Source organism: Lithobates pipiens, unplaced genomic scaffold (genome assembly GCF_037356315.1).
Source record: "Lithobates pipiens isolate NorthernLeopardFrog02 unplaced genomic scaffold, aLitPip1_a1.2 Scaffold_18, whole genome shotgun sequence".
Classification (NCBI taxonomy): Eukaryota; Metazoa; Chordata; class Amphibia; order Anura; family Ranidae; genus Lithobates; species Lithobates pipiens.
Window position 1 is genome coordinate 395275939 of NW_027507758.1, and position 18507 is coordinate 395294445.

Genomic DNA, 18507 nt, shown 5'->3' on the forward strand with positions numbered 1-18507 from the left:
AAATCTATGCCGTAGTTTGTAGACTCTATAACTTTTGCGCAAACCAATCAATATATGCTTTATTGGTATTTTTTTTTTTGTTTACCAAAAACATGTAGCAGAGTACATATTAGCCTAAATTGATGATTTTTTTTCTATTGGATATGTATTATAGCAAAAAAAGTGTGTGTGTGTATATATATATATATATATATATATATATATAAGTTGTCGCTCCTTTTTTTGTTCATAGCGCAGAAAATAAAAACCGCAGAAGTGATCAAATACCACCAAAAGAAAGGGCTATTCGTGGGAAAAAAAGCACATCAATTTTATTTGGGTACAGCGCTGCACGACCTCGCAATTGTCAGTTAAATGGCCTGGTCATTAAGGGGGTAAATCCTTCCGGGCTGAAGTGGTTAAGTATTTAAAAGCAGTTGTAAGCACAAAACAAATTACACAGATGAATAATTCTCTAAATTGTTTGATGTGATTTTAGATCTTCAGCAAACCAATAATAATAATAATAATAGCATGAAGGTGTGTTTCCACCAGACTCATGTACAGTAGTTGATGTGCACATGTGCTTCTAAGGTGCATTGTAGACATGTTAAAGTGGTTCTGCACCTAAAAAAAAAAATATTAAAAGCCAGCAGCTACTAATATTGCAGCTGCTGACTTAATAAAATCACACTTGTCCCAGGGTCCAGCGATGTCGGCGGCAGATGACGAGCGATCGCTTGTCTCGCTGCTGCCATCCTCTGTCAGGGAATCGGGAAGTGAAGCATGGCGGCTTCACTGCCCGGTTCCCTACTGCGCATGCGCGAGTCGCGCTGCGTGTCTCTTCAGATCCCCCGCTGTGTCCTCAGAACTGTGTGTTTCCCAGAACACAACAGGGGGGGGGGGGGCGTCTGCGGGGGTCTGCCCGGAAGTGGGTGCAGATACCTGGATTATCCAGGTAACTGCACCCCCCCTTTTCTAACCCAATGGCATATCTCAAATAACTAATATTATGAATTTGAGGCAATGGCAGTTTGTGGCCTTAATAAAGGCCTGTTTGAGTGCCAACATTAGAGCAGTTCCCTAGGATATAATGCAGATCCCTAGACACTAAGCCATGCCTCTAGGCTGTTGTAATGCCAGTGAATTATTACACATGATGTGCTGAGAATAGAGTAGGGGCATTACCATTTTTACCTAAAAACACTTCTCATGGTATACCATATAAATGTGGTCTTGGGCCTCTCGGACACATTCAGGGATTTGCAACATTTGGGGTGAAGTATGACAGGCTTTGAAGTCTGTTATTCCATTTTTTTTGGTCCTCAGGACTTTAAAAGCAGTACTGTAACCATAAATAACATGGAAACATTAAAAGACAAAAAGATTACAAAACCAGTTTTCACTGCAATATTCACTTTCAATCCAGATATTTCCCTCTGAAGTACTTTTTTTCTTTTTTTCCAGCTAAATGTCCTCAGCCTGATGGCTAGCATCATTGAACCCACTTTATCCAAGTCCAAGCTTCCCTAAACCTGGCTTAGTCTTTTATTGGACAGGAAAAGAAGCAGCAGCACAGCGATAAACTCAGCTGTGTCACTCTGCTCTCTCCTCCTATCGGCATGCTTACTGATGGGCTCCTCGTGCTTCTTCCCTCATGTTCCAGTACTAGGGTTGTGCTGATAACGTTTTTTTTTTATCTACGAGTACTGATGCTTTCTATCAAGTACTCGCAGATACTTCAGGAATGCCATGTGAGTCCTGTTCAAATCGCATGTGATTTACATCCACTGCTCGTGTGTGTGTGCTTGTGTGTATATGTATGTATGTAAAGGGAAAAACTTCATCTAGAGTGCAGTTACCGGTAATTAAAAATGTTAGAACTCACAGTACATATCTGGCCAAATGCAATATCTGCATAGGTGTCCTGATGATAGCAAATTGCGGCTGCTGAAGGAGAAGTTCTGGGACCCTGTGGGTATAGGGCATTAGTGATGTCAGCTTGAGGGTGAACCGCCTATACCTCTCCTCCAGCCATGTGAGCAGCTCCAGCGGCCGTGATTTGCTATCAGCAGGACTGGGACACCATGATGATTCTGCATTTGGCCAGATATGTACTGAGAGTTCTAACGTTTTTATTAAACTGCCCACTAGATGGTGCTTTTCCATTTCTATGCACACACGAGCAGTGGGGGAAATTGCACGTGATTCAAACAGGAATCACACCATATTCCTGTTCAAATTGCATGTGATTCTCTGCAGTTCGATTTACGCCCATTAATTTTGTATTGATGCAAATCGCACTACAAAGTATCGGTTTCTGTATGGGGAGCATTTGCACGAATACTGATACTCGCACAAAAGCTTGGTATCGGTATTGGTGCAACCACTGTTTAGGGACTGCAAGAGACTGATCCCAAGTCAAATCCAGTTCAGCTTTACCAGCTAGATTTAAATCCACTAATGAAAGCTGTGACAGGCCTTGCTTGTTAAAGCCTAAAGCTGGCCATAGATGGTTCAAATCTCAACTGGTTCAGCAGGGGCCAGCCAAGATTTAAACCATGTATGGGCAGGCTGAATATATAGAAGTTAATCAATTAAATTTGGTACAGCCAGCCTGTTGGATTTTACATGTGATTATTGTGAGGGGCTATTCTAGCCCTAGCAGTAATCATTGTGTTCTCCAGGTGGGAATGGCTCCCCCCCCCTCTTGCTGGGAGAACACAAAATCGCCATAGGGTGAGATTCCCCCATCAACACAGTCAGTGTTGATGGGGAAATCAAGTGATTTTCTTTGATTGCAGGAATTGGCAGATTACATTTAGTAAAAAAAAAAAAATATATAAAAGTATTCATACCCCTTGAAATAATTTTCCACATTTTGTCATGTTACAACCAAAAATAAAAATTTATTTTATGTAGACCAATACAAAATCCTAAATTGAAAACCATTTATCATTTCCCTTCCACTTCACAATTATGTGCCACTTTGTGTTGGTCTATCACATAAAATTCCATTAAAATACATTTGTTTTTCAATATAACATGACTAAATGTGGAAAATTTCAAGGGATATAAATACTTTTTCAAGGCACTGTACATTTAATGCAAATTATCTTTTGTTCTGGCTTATGTATTTATTAGTTTCTGCTCTAACGTCCCCCACAGCTTCCATTAATGAAACACAATCTATGAATGGAGGAGGCAGACCTTTCATTCACCCACCCATACTTCTTTCATAGATTGCATTTCCTTGATGGAAGCTGCGGGGTTATGCTGGAAGGGGTATCAATTAACAGATCAGCCAGCAACACAAGGGATACCTTTCATTGAATTGAAGTACCATCCCTTGTGCTGATTAAACAAGAAAATGATGAAAGTCACTGTATGGTAGCTGTCCCTACCTTGACAGCACCACTTCAATCAAATGCTGTAATTCCAGTAAAAATCCTAAACTTCTTGGTACCTTGGCAACTAACCTTCAGGCCCTTGTTTTGTAGGGGTATATGCACGAATAAAAACATGCGTAGGCCTGTGAAAACACCAGCTTTCATTAAAATGGTATTTTCATTGGTTTTTTGTGGTGGGTTCCTATTTAGAAGTTGAGGGAAGCTAGAAACGAGTATCTTGTGGGGCCTCCTGTAGGGTGCTTCTGCAAAGCCCTTCAACCAGGATTATTTGGAACAATACCTATTGAAATGAAGTGAGGTTTGTGAATGTCCTTTTTAAGTTAGAAGTTGCAAGTTAGCAGCTTTTTAACATACTAAACAAAACTGGTTACTTTGTTAACTAGTTTTTAAACAAATTTCTGGAAGCAGTAAATGAGTTCACGTTCACTATTGCTTACGAACTAGGTAAAAAAAAATAATCCAATTTGCATTAAAATGATGTAGTACTGCACATTGCTTGGCAGTTAACTTGTGTATAATAAGTTTAGATATTAAAGAAAATATAAGTTTAGGGTTTGACACTGAAGAGCTGCAACAAGATATTTTATAGCTGTTATTACATATTTTTAAGTTTATAGTTTTACTAAAAATAGAGATTAAAGTGATACACTGGCATGCAAAGATTAATTTTATTATATTCAGGTTAAAGTGATTGTAAAGTCTAGTTTTAAAAAAAAGTAAAAATAACAAACATGTTATACTAGCAATGAGGGCAAAACCTGCTGATTTTGTATGTTTAGCCACTAACAAATGATCAGTCTATAATTTTAAAGGTAGGTTTATTTTAACAGCGAGAGACAGAATAACAAAAATATCAAGAAAAACGCATTTTAAAAAGTTAGCAATTTTAATGAGTGAAATACATTTTTTATCCCCTATCAATCAGCAAGATTTCTGGCTCCCAGGTGTCTTCTATACAGGTAATGAGCTGAGATTAGGAGCACTCTCGTAAAGGGAGTTCTCCTTATCTCAGCTTATTACCTGTATGAAAGACACCTGTCCACAGAAGCAATCAATCAGATTCCAATCTCTCCACCATGGGCAAGACCAAAGAGCAGTCCAAGGATGTCGGGGACAAGTTTCTAAACCTACACAAGGTTGAAATGGTCTACAAGACCATTGGCAAGCAGCTTGGTGAAACAACAGTTGGTGTGATTATTCGCAAATGGAAGAAACACAAAATAACTGTCAATCTCCCTCGATCTGGGGCTCCAAGCAGGATCATAATCATGAGAAGTGAAGAATTGGCCCAGAACTACATGGGAGAATCTTGTCAATGATGTCAAGGCAGCTGGGACCATAGTCACCAAGAAAACAATTGGTAACGCACTATGCTGTAAAGAACTGAAATCCTGCAGTGCCCGCAAGGTCCTCCTGCTCAAGAAAGCTCATGTACAGGCCCGTCTGAAATTTGCCAATTAACATTTGAATGATTCAGAGAACTGGGTGAAATAATTGTGGTCAGATGAGACCAAAATCAAGCTCTTTGACATCAACTCAACTCACCGTGTTTGGAGGAAGAGGAATGCTACCTATGACCCCCTAGAACACCATCCCCACCTTCAAACATGGAGGTGGAAACATTATGCTTTGGGGATGTTTTTCTGCTAAGGGAACAGGACAACTTCACCGCATCAAAGGGACAATGGACAGGGCCATATACCATCAAATCTTGGGTGAGAACCTCCTTCCCTCAGCCAGGGCATTGACAATGAGTCATGGATGGGTATGCCAGCATGACAATGACCCAAAACACACAGCCAAGGCAACAAAGGAGTGGCACAAGAAGAAGCACATTAAGGTCTTGGAGTGGCCGAGTCAGTCTCCAGACCTTAATCCCATAGAAAATATGTGGAGGGAGCTGAAGGCTTGAGTTACCAAATGTCAACCTCAAAACCTTAATGACTTGAAGAGGATCTGCAAATAGGAGTGGGACAAAATCCCTCCTGAGATGTGTGCAATCCTTGTGGCCAACTACAAGAAACATCTGACCTCTGTGATTGCCAGCAAGGGTTTTGCCACTAGGTACTAAGGGATTGATTTACTAAAGGCAAATACACTTTGCACTATAAGTGCAGTCTAAGTAGATCGGAGGGGAAGCTCTAAAAGGAGGTGAAGCTCTGCTGATTTTAGCATCCAAGCAAAAATGTTGTCTTTTATTTTCCTTGCATGTCCCCCTCCGATCTACAACGACTGCATTTCTAAGTGCACTTGCAGTGCATTTGTAGTGCAAAGTGGATTTACCTTTAGTAAATGACCCTCTAAGTCATGTTTTGCAAAGGGGTTAAATACTACTTTCACTCATTAAAGTGGAAGTAAACCCATGGATTTAAACAGTTAAAAAAAAAAAAAAAGGCATGTCGGGAATGCTAACTGCACATTGGCTGTGCTCTCAGCCAAACTATCAAACCATCCAATGGCTGGTGTCATAACGATTCACATGTGCAGCACCATAGCAGTTGAAGATTAAACAGAGGCAAAGATGGCAGCTTCCATGGCTGAAAACGATAGGGGAGTTTACTTTAAAATGCAAATCAATTTATAACTTTAAGTTGTGTTTTTCTGGATTTTTTGTTCTGTCTCACTGTTAAAATAAACCTACTATTAAAATTATAGACTGATTATTTCTTTGTCAGTGGGCAAACCTATAAAATCAGCAGGGGATCAAATACTTTTTCCCTCACTACTTGCTCTGTGCAGTGGTTTTGGACAGGGCAGCCCAGATCCTCCTTTTCTCGTGTCCCTCAGCATCACTCCTGGCCCTCCCTCCTGTTGAGTGCCCCCACAGCAAGCAGCTGTGTCTGAGTCCCAGACAATTGTGGGAGATAGCCCCAACCCACACAGCATGTGATTGACAGCCTGAGCTGTACATTCTATTCCATGTCTATTCCCTCCACTCAGGTCTCAGATTACACTCAGCTCCCTGCTCAGTGTTGTGCTGTGTGTGACATACAATACACACCCCAATCCTTCTGAAGCTGAAGTGTAAAATGTGTGCTTTAGAAGGTTGTAGAGGAGAGGAGGCTTCAGATAAACGGGTACGCTTTTATGTAAGAGGATTTGTTTCAGCTGTGTGTCATGTGAGACTAGTCACTTCAGTTGGTATATGTGAGGGTTTCCACCACTTTAAACACCACCATCAAGGATGTCACTGGAGGCAGGAGTACCCATCTGCCCCAGCAGAAGAAACCTAGGTCTCAACCTGGGAGGGCCCATCCCTGTTACTCTCAGGCCTCAACCTCCAAAGCTCAAGTTCAAGCCTGGCTCCCAGTCTACCCAGGGGTTCTACTCCAACCTGTTCTTAGTTCTTAAACCAGAAGGGGGCATCCAGAAGGAGATCTCAAGTTCCAGGCCTGGTGGTTCAAAAATCCTGCTCTGGAAACAGGGAAGCCGTTAATTCCAATCTGCTGGAAAACCTTCTTGACGGATGCCAGAGGAGGAATCCTGGGCACCCTGTTGGTGCCATGGACTGAACTGTCGGCCTTTATCCTGTAAAGAATCCTTTCTGGTCTTACGCAGTGTGACAAAGTGGTGTTAAGACCTTGATATTCAGGCAGGCCTCATTTTTTTTCCCGTCGTTTTTTTATTAAGCCTGGCAGCAGTTTTGTTTACTGTGATGTCCACCCCTCAGTTTTACTGCTTTTGACCCCATGTTCACACAATGATATGAGTTGCCAGCAATGGGATGCAGCTTCACATGACAAGTCACACCAGTGTGAATGGGGACTAAATGTCCCAGATGAATTGTGTCCCTCAAATAATAAGAGAGATTTTGTTTTCACCGGTAAACCCTTTTCTTGAAGATCATTGGGGACACGGGTCCCACTCTTTTGTGTTTATGGTATTACCCTCAGCACTACATTGTTACAAATCTAGGGGCATGCTGGTAGTGGTGGGGCATTATACCAAGCTGGTCACTGTTTTTTTGTTTGCCAGTGTCCAGATCATCCAGTGAGCAGCAGAATAACCCAAATGTCTCTGAATCCTGTGTCCCCCAATGCATTCCAAGAAAAAGATTTCAAAGTGAGTACAAAAATTCTCTTATGTTATCCAACACTTACCATAAATGTTCATCTTGTGTCAAATACCATGGCAGCTACAACACTGCACAATGTTGTTTCTATTTGTGTTAACCAATGGTGTAACAGCAACTTAAGCAGTACAAATATGTACAAAAGGTTTCTCCAGATTTCTGGTAAGTAACTTCTTGTCAATCCAAGTTTATCCAAGGACTTTTCAACAGATTTCAATAGCTTCCAACCTTATCCGATATCTATTCATGTAGTAACCAGGCCATAATATTCTCTGAGCATTATGTATTCCTGTACGCAGTTGTGGCTATGTCATCTTATTTGACACATAATGGGGCTTTGGAATGCAATTTCTTAACTAGGTAGCCACCTAGTACTCCTCCTTCACAGGCCATGTTAAATACGCTGGGTTCAAATTGACAACTTTACCCATTTTCAGACACAGGGCATGGCTGCCATTTTTTTCTTTTGCTCGTTGCCCTTACAATAGAGCCCCTAGCACAACTTATAAGAGAACACCAGATATTGCTGGGCCCACTATTGGTGGACATCATCATAAGCTAAGTGTATTCGCGCATTATATATTAGTTTGTCACCATTTCCCAGCATCATCTTTTGCAATCTAACAGCTCTCCTAACCCAAATTGGCAAAAGTGCTGGCTTTCATATCAACCATGCTAAATCCTGAACATCTTGCTACCACAAACTATGGACTGCTCCCTGTAAGATACTTTTCTCCAACCAGTGGGAAACTAAATGGGAAGTTAAGCACCTTCCATATCTGGGAGTACCCCTATTTATCACGTACTATATAAAGCCAACTACCCTGCTTCCTAACTTCCCTCATTGCTAAATCTGTGTATAGAAATTGTTTGGTTCAGCAGGAACTGGCCAGCTTTGGGTCAGTGTGTACAGCAGTCTGTCCTACAGAAGCCAGTCTAGCGACTGGCTTTTTTCAAAAAGACATGTTAGAATACCAGCATCCAATCAGCGCTTGCAGCCAATGGCTGCAAGCACTGTTTAGTGCGTGTTGGCAGTGGATTCCCCCTGTCAGAACACAATAGCACAGTGGGGGAGATTGCCACGCCAACATTACTTGTGTTAGCATGGCAATCTATCTTTTTTTTTTCCTTTGCTCAACTTGCTGGGTTAGACAAAAAAGAAAAACCTGCAGTATGTATCAGACTTAAGGTAGTTACTCTTTTATATCAACCAGGATGTTATTTTTCTGTCCCATTGTGTGGCTCAAATTTCACTCCATTAATGGGATGTAGTTTGTGTTGTACATTTACACCTCATATCCACTGCTTTCATTAGGAAGATGGATTCTCTTTGTCATTTCTGATGGTCCCCATAAAGGGGAACCTGCTTCTCGTTTCTTAATAGCCCAGATCACCATTCCAGTTTTTGGTCTTAAGAATTGGATTCCACCCTTTCCTCCTAAGGCACACTTGCTTCTTGGGCTTCTAATCATTAGGCTACTGTTTCAAGGCTGTGACCTGGTCTTATGGTTCATCAGGACTAGGGTTGCACTGATACCAAGCATTTGCATGGCTGTTAGCTGCTTTATTCACATCTATACAGGGAGATCGGTGCTTGTAACTCCCCCTTGCTGCACCGATCATCCCCAACTGTCCCCTGTGTCCTCATCCATGCTGCTCCGGTCCCCCTCTGTGCTCTTCCTCCGGCCCCCCTCTGTGCGCTTCCTCCGGCCCCCCTCTGTGCGCTTCCTCCGGCCCACCTCTGTGCGCTTCCTCCGGCCCACCTCTGTGCGCTTCCTCTGGGCCCACCTCTGTGCGCTTCCTCTGGGCCCACCTCTGTGCGCTTCCTCTGGGCCCACCTCTGTGCGCTTCCTCTGGGCCCACCTCTGTGCGCTTCCTCTGGGCCCACCTCTGTGCGCTTCCTCTGGGCCCACCTCTGTGCGCTTCCTCTGGGCCCACCTCTGTGCGCTTCCTCTGGGCCCACCTCTGTGCGCTTCCTCTGGGCCCACCTCTGTGCGCTTCCTCCGGGCCCACCTCTGTGCGCTTCCTCCGGGCCCCCCTCTGTGCGCTTCCTCCGGGCCCCCCTCTGTGCGCTTCCTCCGGGCCCCCCTCTGTGCGCTTCCTCCGGGCCCCCCTCTGTGCGCTTCCTCCGGGCCCCCCTCTGTGCGCTTCCTCCGGGCCCCCCTCTGTGCGCTTCCTCCGGGCCCCCCCTCTGTGCGCTTCCTCCGGGCCCCCCTCTGTGCGCTTCCTCCGGGCCCCCCCTCTGTGCGCTTCCTCCGGGCCCCCCCTCTGTGCGCTTCCTCCGGGCCCCCCTCTGTGCGCTTCCTCCGGGCCCCCCTCTGTGCGCTTCCTCCGGGCCCCCCTCTGTGCTCTTCCTCCGGCCCCCCTCTGTGCCCTCTCCCGTGCTCCTCTGTGTTTCAAGAGCAGAGGAAGCAGCTGGTAAATATGTAATTTACTAGCTCCCTCCTTTTCTGAATGGACAGAGTCATCGTAACCTGTGTTTACTCTGTCTCAGTTTATGAATGGAGAGGAGCCTCTGTCACCTGTCCATTCATGTCCAGTGCAGCCGAGGATGCTGAGAAAGAGACTGGGGAATTTGTCCTCAGTCCCTTTCCGGGTCTCAAAGGGGTCTGTTTAGATCCCTGATATGTCACCAAAGCCCCCCCCCCCCCCAGGGTTGATAAAAAAAAAAAAAAAGTAAAAAACGTACCTCCTTGCTAAATGCCTTAGACTCTACACGTTCTAAAAAGGGGTCATTTGGGGGTATTTGTACTGTCCTGACATTTTAGGACCTCAAGATATATATATACACACACCATAGTTTGTACATTCTATAACTTTCATACACACTAAATAATATACACCGAGAGAGTTTTACCAAAGAAATGTAGCAGACTACATTTTGAAAATTGCAAATTTAATTTGCAAACATTTAGGCCGGGTTCGCATATGTCCAGCCGCAGTTCCCAGCAGGGAGTCTGATGCATTTCTGTGCACTGGTTCAGGTGCAGTTCAGTTCTGAACCAGACCCAAAGACGCACAGGGCCCTTCTGCAATCCGGACCACGGCCGCCTCGGACCTGTGTGAAAACCGCTCCATTGAGAGTCGGTCACACATGCCTGTCATGCTAATTGATTGCGGGGAAACCCGTGTCCAATTCGCATATATGTGAACCTGGCCTTTTTAACAGAAACTAAGCAAAACGTAAGGAATACTAGATGTAATCAGTATTGCAAGCATATAAGGATTAAGAGTTAGAGTGTTTCCAAGTCAAGGGAGTGCCTAAAAATATCTGGGATAAAAGCAATAATAAAAAAGGACATTTATACTAAAATTCATATGCATTAATTTAAGGGTGTTTACAGTAATCCCATTTTTTATGAAAAGATGGCATAGTCATGAATAGTGTGGTATATTCTCTCCATAAATTTGATCAGGTTCATTCTGCACACTACTTGTGACCAAGAAGCCACGTGCAAATGCAAATTAGAAGAATTACCCACTGGGCAGCATTAACCCTTTCACTGACAGGCTCTGTGCTCCATTTTGTACACTCAGGTGGCCAGAACATTTTTGCAATTTTTTCCCTTTTTTATTTTTCACTTATAGATTTCAGAGTTTGTAAAAAGACCCCTCCAAACCATGTATTTTCTGAAAACACATGACCAATAGAATAAAAAGATGCTACTGAATTCTAAGGTCCCACGATATTTGCGCAAATGTTTATCAAAACAATTATTTTGCTTACAATCCACTAAAACCATGAATAGCAGACGAATACACAGCAAATTTTACAAAATTCCTACTAAATATAAAAGCTCAACCTGTATTGAGTTAATATTTGTAACTTTTAAATTATGCCTTTTTGCAAATGGTAAAAATTGAACAGACGCAAAAGTGTAAATGTTCAGATTTTTTGAGAAATTTGGATGTTTTCATTTTTCCCTTCCAGCTTTCTGAATTTGAGAAAGACCCCAAAAACTATATATTTTCTGAAAGAATATGATCTCTAGAATGAAAATAAGGTGCTACTGATTTTTTTTTTTTAGACCCCACAGTATTTGCACAAATGTTTATCAAACCAATATATTCGCAAAAAATACACTAAAATCATTATTAAAACACCACAAATTTTACAAAATTCCTGCTAAATCCCTACTAAATATAAAAGCTTAACCTGTATGGTGTTAATAAGTAACAAATATTTGTACATTTTTGCCTTTTTGAGAAATTTTCTTAGAAGATCTGGAGGTTTTCCTTTTCTACTTACAGCTTTCAGAATTTGTAAAAGATCCCCCAAACCATACATTTTCTGAAAGCACATGGCCAGTAGAATAAAAAGCAGGTGCTACTGATTTTTAAGGCAATGTGATATTTGCGCAAATGTTTATCAAAACAATATTTTTGCCAAAAATACACAAAAATCATTAATAGTGGATTCATAAATGGCAAAATGTGCTAAATTCCTAGTAAATATAAAAGTTAAAACTGTATTGAGTTAATAAATAACAAATATTTGTACATTTTAAATTCCACCTTTTTGTGAAATGGTGAAAACTGAAGATACACAAAACTGTAAATAAAAACAATTTATTCTCAAAATCTGGAGGTTACCAATTTTCACTTACAGCTCACTTACAGCTCACTTACAGAATTTGAAAAGATCCCTCAAACTAGACATTTTTAAAAGCACATGACCTGTAGAATAAAAAAAAGTGCTACAAATTTTTTGGGCCACCACAATAATTTTGCAAATATTCATCATATTGCTATTTTTACCAAAAATACACTAAAATCATTAATATTGCACATAAATACAATGTAACGTACAAAATTCCTGATAAATTACTTCTAAAGCATCATTCACATGTGGCATACTAAAGTGTACGCCCATGTAGGGTCATGTTTACCTGCATGGGGATGCACAGGTGTTCTGTGCATCCCGGTACAGGCAGTCACATTTATGCCAATTGGGATGCAACGGCTGCACAGGTATAGCTGCTGTTCCCACTCTGACATCTGTGTGGATGTGGGTACGTGACCCCGTACGCAGACAGTGTGAGCTCAGGGACATGCATGCGGACCTACATGGATGTAAAATTGGTCTGTTGGTGCAGTTGCTTCATCCCAAATGACATCAATGGGACGGCCTGCACAGAGATGCACCGAACACCTGTGCATTCCTCTAAAGGTATGCTGTGTATGCCCTCTGTAAACAAAGCCTTAGGCCCCTTTCACGCAAGCGGACCGATTTCAGGCAGGCCCATTCGGACCACCCATTGTTCTCTAAGGTGAGGCTGATACCCATCCATCTAAAAAAAAAAAAAAAAAAAAGTGTCAAAAATAAAACGCAGTACAGAGGTTTTTAAAGTAATTTATTAAGGTAGCTCTGGCGTCTCTTCTGATTTTCTTCTCCTTCTCTCCTGCTCTTCTCCGTCCTCCGCTAATGTCTTCTGCCGGTTCTTCTCCATCTGCGGTTCTCCTCCGCTCTCCACTGATGTTTTGTAGTTCTCTCTGGTCCTTCTCCCTCTGTTCTTCCTCCAATGTTGACTCAACGCTCTCTCCCACTCTAATCCTAGGTGCGCTGGTGTGTACTACTTATATTGGCATGAGGCGGGGCCATCTGGAGACTTCACATGGAGGCCCCATCCCCTTATGACATTGCCGCCCATCATGCCCTGGGTGGTGACATACATATGATGTCACCGGGTGGCCCTGCCCCATGTCTTTATAATTCATAGCAGACAGCAGACCTGTTATTACCCTGGGAGAGCGCGTCAAGGCAACATTGGAAGAGCAACCGAGGGAGAAGACAGCGCAGAGAGGAAACCCGGCAGAGGCAGAAGACAGCGGACAGAGAGACAAGAACCTGAGAGGACTAGAAGACATCAGCAGCAGAGAGCAGGGAAGAACCGGAGAGGGGAGAAGAACCAGCAGAGGAGGGAGAAGAAATTGGAAGAAATGCCGGAGCTGCCTTAATAAATTACTTTAAAAACCTCTGTACTGCGTTTTATTTTTGACACTTTTTTTTTTTTTTTAGATGGATGGGTAGGGGTACAATGTACCCCATACTCATTCACATGGGGAGGGGCGGGATCTGGGGGGCCACCTTGTTAAAGGGGGCTTCCAGATTCCGATAAGCCCCCCCCCCGCCAGCAGACCCTGACAACCAACGGCCAGGGTAGAGACCCTTGTCCTCATTGACATGAAGGACAAGGTGCTTTGAGGTGGGGGTGCATGGCCCCCCCCCCCACCCCAAACACCTACTCCTCCATGTTTAGGGCTTGTTTGTGGCCTGGTATAGTTCGGGGGGGGGGGGGGGCGCTCGTCCCCATCCCCTTTTCTGACCTGCAGGGCTGTGTGCTCGGTTAAGAGGGGGCGGGGTTCCCCTTAAAATCCATGCCAGACCAAAGGGTCTGGTATGGTCTTGGAGGGAGAACCCATGGCAGTTTATTTTTTTTTCAGAGCACAAGTCGCATGCCAAAGTTGGATCAGTTAAGACGGTGATACAACTTTGATCAGTGATATTCAATGGGCTGAAGTAGGATCAAAGTCGGACCAAAGTAGCACAGGGAGCATTTGCAATGTGTGACGGCTCTTATAGGGAAACCTTAATTTTGTACACGTCATGCGACGTGAGCTCCCAATGTCGGAGCATTTGTCTTACAAGTGTGAACTCGGCCTAAGGAGCGACTATAATGATCACTCAGGCCAGAGTGCTACACGGAGGGGGGTGGTGAACACGTTTACCAAGCCCAAGCTTCACTTCACCCCCACTGTCGCCACGTCAGATAGCTGGAGAAGAAGCTGCAGGCTGCGGGAGGGGAAGTATAGATGCCGCTTCCACCATGGATGGATTGAGGATGTGGGGGCCAGTATGGGGGGGGGGGGTGTGATCACAGTGATCAAGCTCCATGCAGCACCTGAAGCCGGCAGGAGTGGCAGAGGAGGGATTCCGGCTTATGGTAGTTGCGGGGGATCAAATTTGTGCGCGGGGGGGGGGGGGTACTTGGTGCGGGGCATGAAGGGGATAGTAAAGGAAAGTGGGGGAGTAGTTTTAAGTGGAAGGGAACAGTGGGGGGTGGATGGATGAGGCTGGGGACAGGGAAGCGGTGGCATGGAGGGGGGGGGGGGGGTTTAGTGCGTGCGTGGTCACATTTAGGGTTAATAACTCTGATCGGCAGGTTGTAATTCACTGATTAGAGTTATAGAATTGTTCAGCAATCTGCTGAAAATTTTTCTATACGTTTATGGTCATTGAAGTGACCATGAGCTTATAGCAGAGGGAGAAAAGAGGTCCTCACAGCGTACAGACTTGGCCACCTGAGGGCAGTGTTTTAGGTCCGTACGGCCCTGGCAGTGAAAGGGTTAAATGTGGCATGCAGAATCGTTTTGCATGGGGGGGGGCAGGCACACATCTGGAATTGAGGCAAATTATTATTTGGGCAGTTTTAGTTGCTACTTTCTGCCAAAAAGGACAAAGCACCTTACAACTCCAAGATATATGTGAATAGTCCTAGTATCTGAGCAACTTTGGAAACATAAGCGAGACACTTCTGAGTCGATAGTATAGAGTTTAAGGGGTGTCATATACCATCTGGTATTCAATTTAAGAGCCTGTTTCCCATACAGAAATAGAATTGATGCATTTATGGAGATTGGTGAGTATATCTGTCCATTCCTGGGGAGCGAAGATTCTTAGGGGTTGATTTACTAAAGGCAAATAGACTGTTGACTCTGCAAAGTTTAGTTGTACTCTGCAAGTGCAATTGCTCCAGAGCTTATTAAATAAGGTAAAGCTTCACTTTGCAAAGAATACCCAATCACATGCAAGAAAAATAAATAAACTGCATTTTTGCTTGCACATTGATTGGATGATGGAAGTCATTGGATGATGGAAGTCAGCAGGACTCATTTCTCTTCTACTCACTTCTCACTTCTACTCATGGAGCAGCTGCACTTTGCAAATTGCATAGTCAATTTGCCTTTAATAAATCAACCCCTTAGAGTTTGCATTGCTCCATTGAGGTTGTTTTTTTCAGCAAGGTGAAGTCTCTTATAGTATTAATATAGGGAAGATATGAGTGATCGATAACCATTTCTTAAAGAATATTCAGAAATAAATACTTATTTTGGATGGCAGGGTATGTCACCATCACTGCTCTTAAGTCTATAAGCGTGACAGCCTTAAAGTGGTTGTAAACCTCAGATATGAAAAAAAAAAACCTTGTTCTATACTGTTTTCGTGTCTCTTTCCACAGCTTTGATTCTAGTTTCTCTCTGCTGTCTGATTCCTCTGTTATCAGCAGGAGCCCTTCTGATACTCCTGCAAAGACTTCAGATGCACCCTGCTGCTAGAGCTAAGAAGCTCTTTGTGTTTACAGAATTTGCTACAGAAGAGAAGACTTCAGATACACAACTACAACCTATGTAAAAGGATTTGTTTCCACTCTGTGTTTACCATCACTTTAAGAAATGGTTGAGTTTCCGAGCAAACATCGAAGAAGCTAGTTAGTTACTGTGTAAAATAAACTTTGCTTCAGACCATCGTAAAACTTTTTCAGTATTTTCTGAGATATTCTGTGATATAACAGAATAAATAGTGCGGCACTCAATAAATGGATGTGAAGAAAATGAATCAAAACAAATTGAAAAATGAACAAACTGGCAGTGTGGTCAATGTGGTATACAAACAAAATCAAATATTAATGTCCATCAACAATAATTCTATAGATGAATAATGAAAAACTGCTGTGATCAAAAATATTCAGAGATTATAAATATAATCATGTGAAAAAAATGGTCATATAAAAAAAATAGTCCACCATGAAAGTGAAATCACAGAAGTAGAAGACAAGACACTCGTGTGAGGTTGTGACTTCACATTTGATTGTGAGATCCACCACCATATGATAAAATTGGCACACTTACCAGAGAGTGTGGACCGATAAGTATTCAAAGCAGCGTTTATGAGGTAAACCTCAACAAAATCCGGCAGTAGCAGATGAATGGTTCCCACAGACAGCAGACATCAATGAGAAAGGCCGCTTCCGAATGTGTATATAGGAAACAAATGGCCGCACATAGTGTAAAACTGCATAAATGGTTTAATGTAAAAAACAGAAGTGCACTTACAAACATCCACTTGATAAAAGCAGTAAAATTCAAATTTGGATCAGAAAGGATTGCAATTAATCCACGAGCGCCACCTGACACGCTTCGTCCTATTGGACTTCATCTGGGGTGTTTTTTTATATGGCTACTTTTTCACATGAGTATATTTACAAACTGAATATTTTTGATAAAGCACATTTTTTTTATAATCTATAGAATTATTGTTGCTGGACATTAATATAGGATTTTTTTTTGCTTACCACGTTGCCTTCACTGCCATTTTTTTTCATTTTATCTATTTATTTTAATTAATTTTCTTCACATACATTTATTGAGCGCTGCATGATTTATTTGTTACATGTTAGAATCTACCACTCACTCGACATATAGTGCAATTTCCAGTCTGAGTGCAGTTTTTATTTTATTTTTTGATTCTGTGATATGTACATCACTTTGTCTAATATTGTTTTCTTTTCTACAGGATTGAAATCTACAGAATTCTTCATGGATATAGTTGACACATTCAACCATTTAATCCCATCTGAGCACTTGGATGATGCCCTGTTTCTAGGCTCTAACCTAGAAAGCGAAGGCTGTGACGAATTTGCCACAGGCCAACATGTCATAGAAGATTCCTTGAAGAACATGCTCAGTGATAAAGATCCTATGCTTGGATCTGCAAGCACCCAATTCTGTTTACCAGTTTTGGATAACGCAGAACATAACTTTCAGATACCCCCTTCAACAGGTATGTTAATTCTTTCACAACATTTGCTCTTCAGCTCTGTAGACAAAGTTGGCACAAGATGCAGCAAAGAAACATGAGGCACTTAAACATAATTGTTGATCTTTTAAATAAGCAAAGACATTTGTTTGTCAAGTGTTTGTTGAGGGCAAAGTTAGCATTTAGTCTGTGTACACAAAGGTGCTGCCATTCCATTAAGGTTGAATTTAAATGTAAGCACAATTCTATAATATTGCTGGAATGCCTAGGCACTCTCCTGGTACTAATCAGGAGTTGTATGCTTAGGCTTGGTTCACACTACTGTGGGCCGTGCAGCTGTTTGCTTGGGCACAGTAGCGCCTTCATTTGAATGCACCTTTTTAAAAAGCTGCCACAGGCAAACCACATGGTATCTTTGACCATTTGTTTTCCCTGAGGCTCCCGCACCCACGATCATGTTGCAGGCTGAGATGCGTTTGGGTGCCATTCAGAATAAATGGCAGCCCCGTGCGTCTCAAAGGAGCAGTGAGATTCAGTTGTTGCGGGACGGGAACACACAGTACGGGCCAGTGTGAACCTAGACACATTTTTTACAGATTTTATCCTAATCAATCCTTTTTAGACAGCCAACCTTTAGATTTTAGTTATAGGCCTACTTTAAAGTATATGTAAAATAGGAACGAAAGGCAAAAACATTTGGGTATAGATCCCAAAAAAACAAAACATAAATTGGAGCTGCACGATTCTGGCTAAAATGAGAATCCCAATTTTTTTTGCTTAGAATAAAGATCACAATTTTCTCACGATTCTTGCGGTGTAGCATCATCTTTCACGTTATACAAAAAAATCGTGCTGCCTTTTACGGTTTAGTTTTTTTAAATTTAATTGAAGTGTATTTTTTTTAGAGATCGACCGATATATCGGCCGATATTTGCTGTTTTTTAATTAATCGGCATCGGCCGATTGAGCTGATAAAAAGGCCGATTTAGAACAGCGGGACTTGGAAATGACTTCTGTAATAGAAGTCAGTGTAAGTTGCCTGAGTCGTCATAGAAACGTCTTTCCTCCTCTCTGGGCAGGCTGCCAAGAAAAGAACAGAAAGATACAATGTTTACACTTGAATGAATGAAGTCATCTCTGTGGGTTGTTGCAACATTTTATGTCACACGGCATTTGCGCAGAGGTCTTTCAAATGCATTTTTTTGGGGGGGAAAAAAAATACACTAAAT

At 42.4% G+C, this 18507-nt stretch overlaps 1 protein-coding gene across 2 annotated transcripts in view; it reads left to right on the plus strand.

Annotated features, from left to right (window-relative positions):
- Positions 1–18507, plus strand: part of PHF3 (PHD finger protein 3) — a 160210-nt gene that overhangs the window by 14819 nt on the left and 126884 nt on the right. The window contains exons 2-3 of one of the 2 annotated variants that reach the window (XM_077487871.1): positions 7365–7451; positions 17036–17302. In XM_077487871.1, coding sequence (XP_077343997.1) covers positions 17059–17302 — 244 coding nt within the window. In that variant the 5' untranslated portion in view covers positions 7365–7451; positions 17036–17058. The remainder of the gene's footprint in view (positions 1–7364; positions 7452–17035; positions 17303–18507) is intronic. The other variant, XM_077487870.1, reaches the window with a different exon arrangement.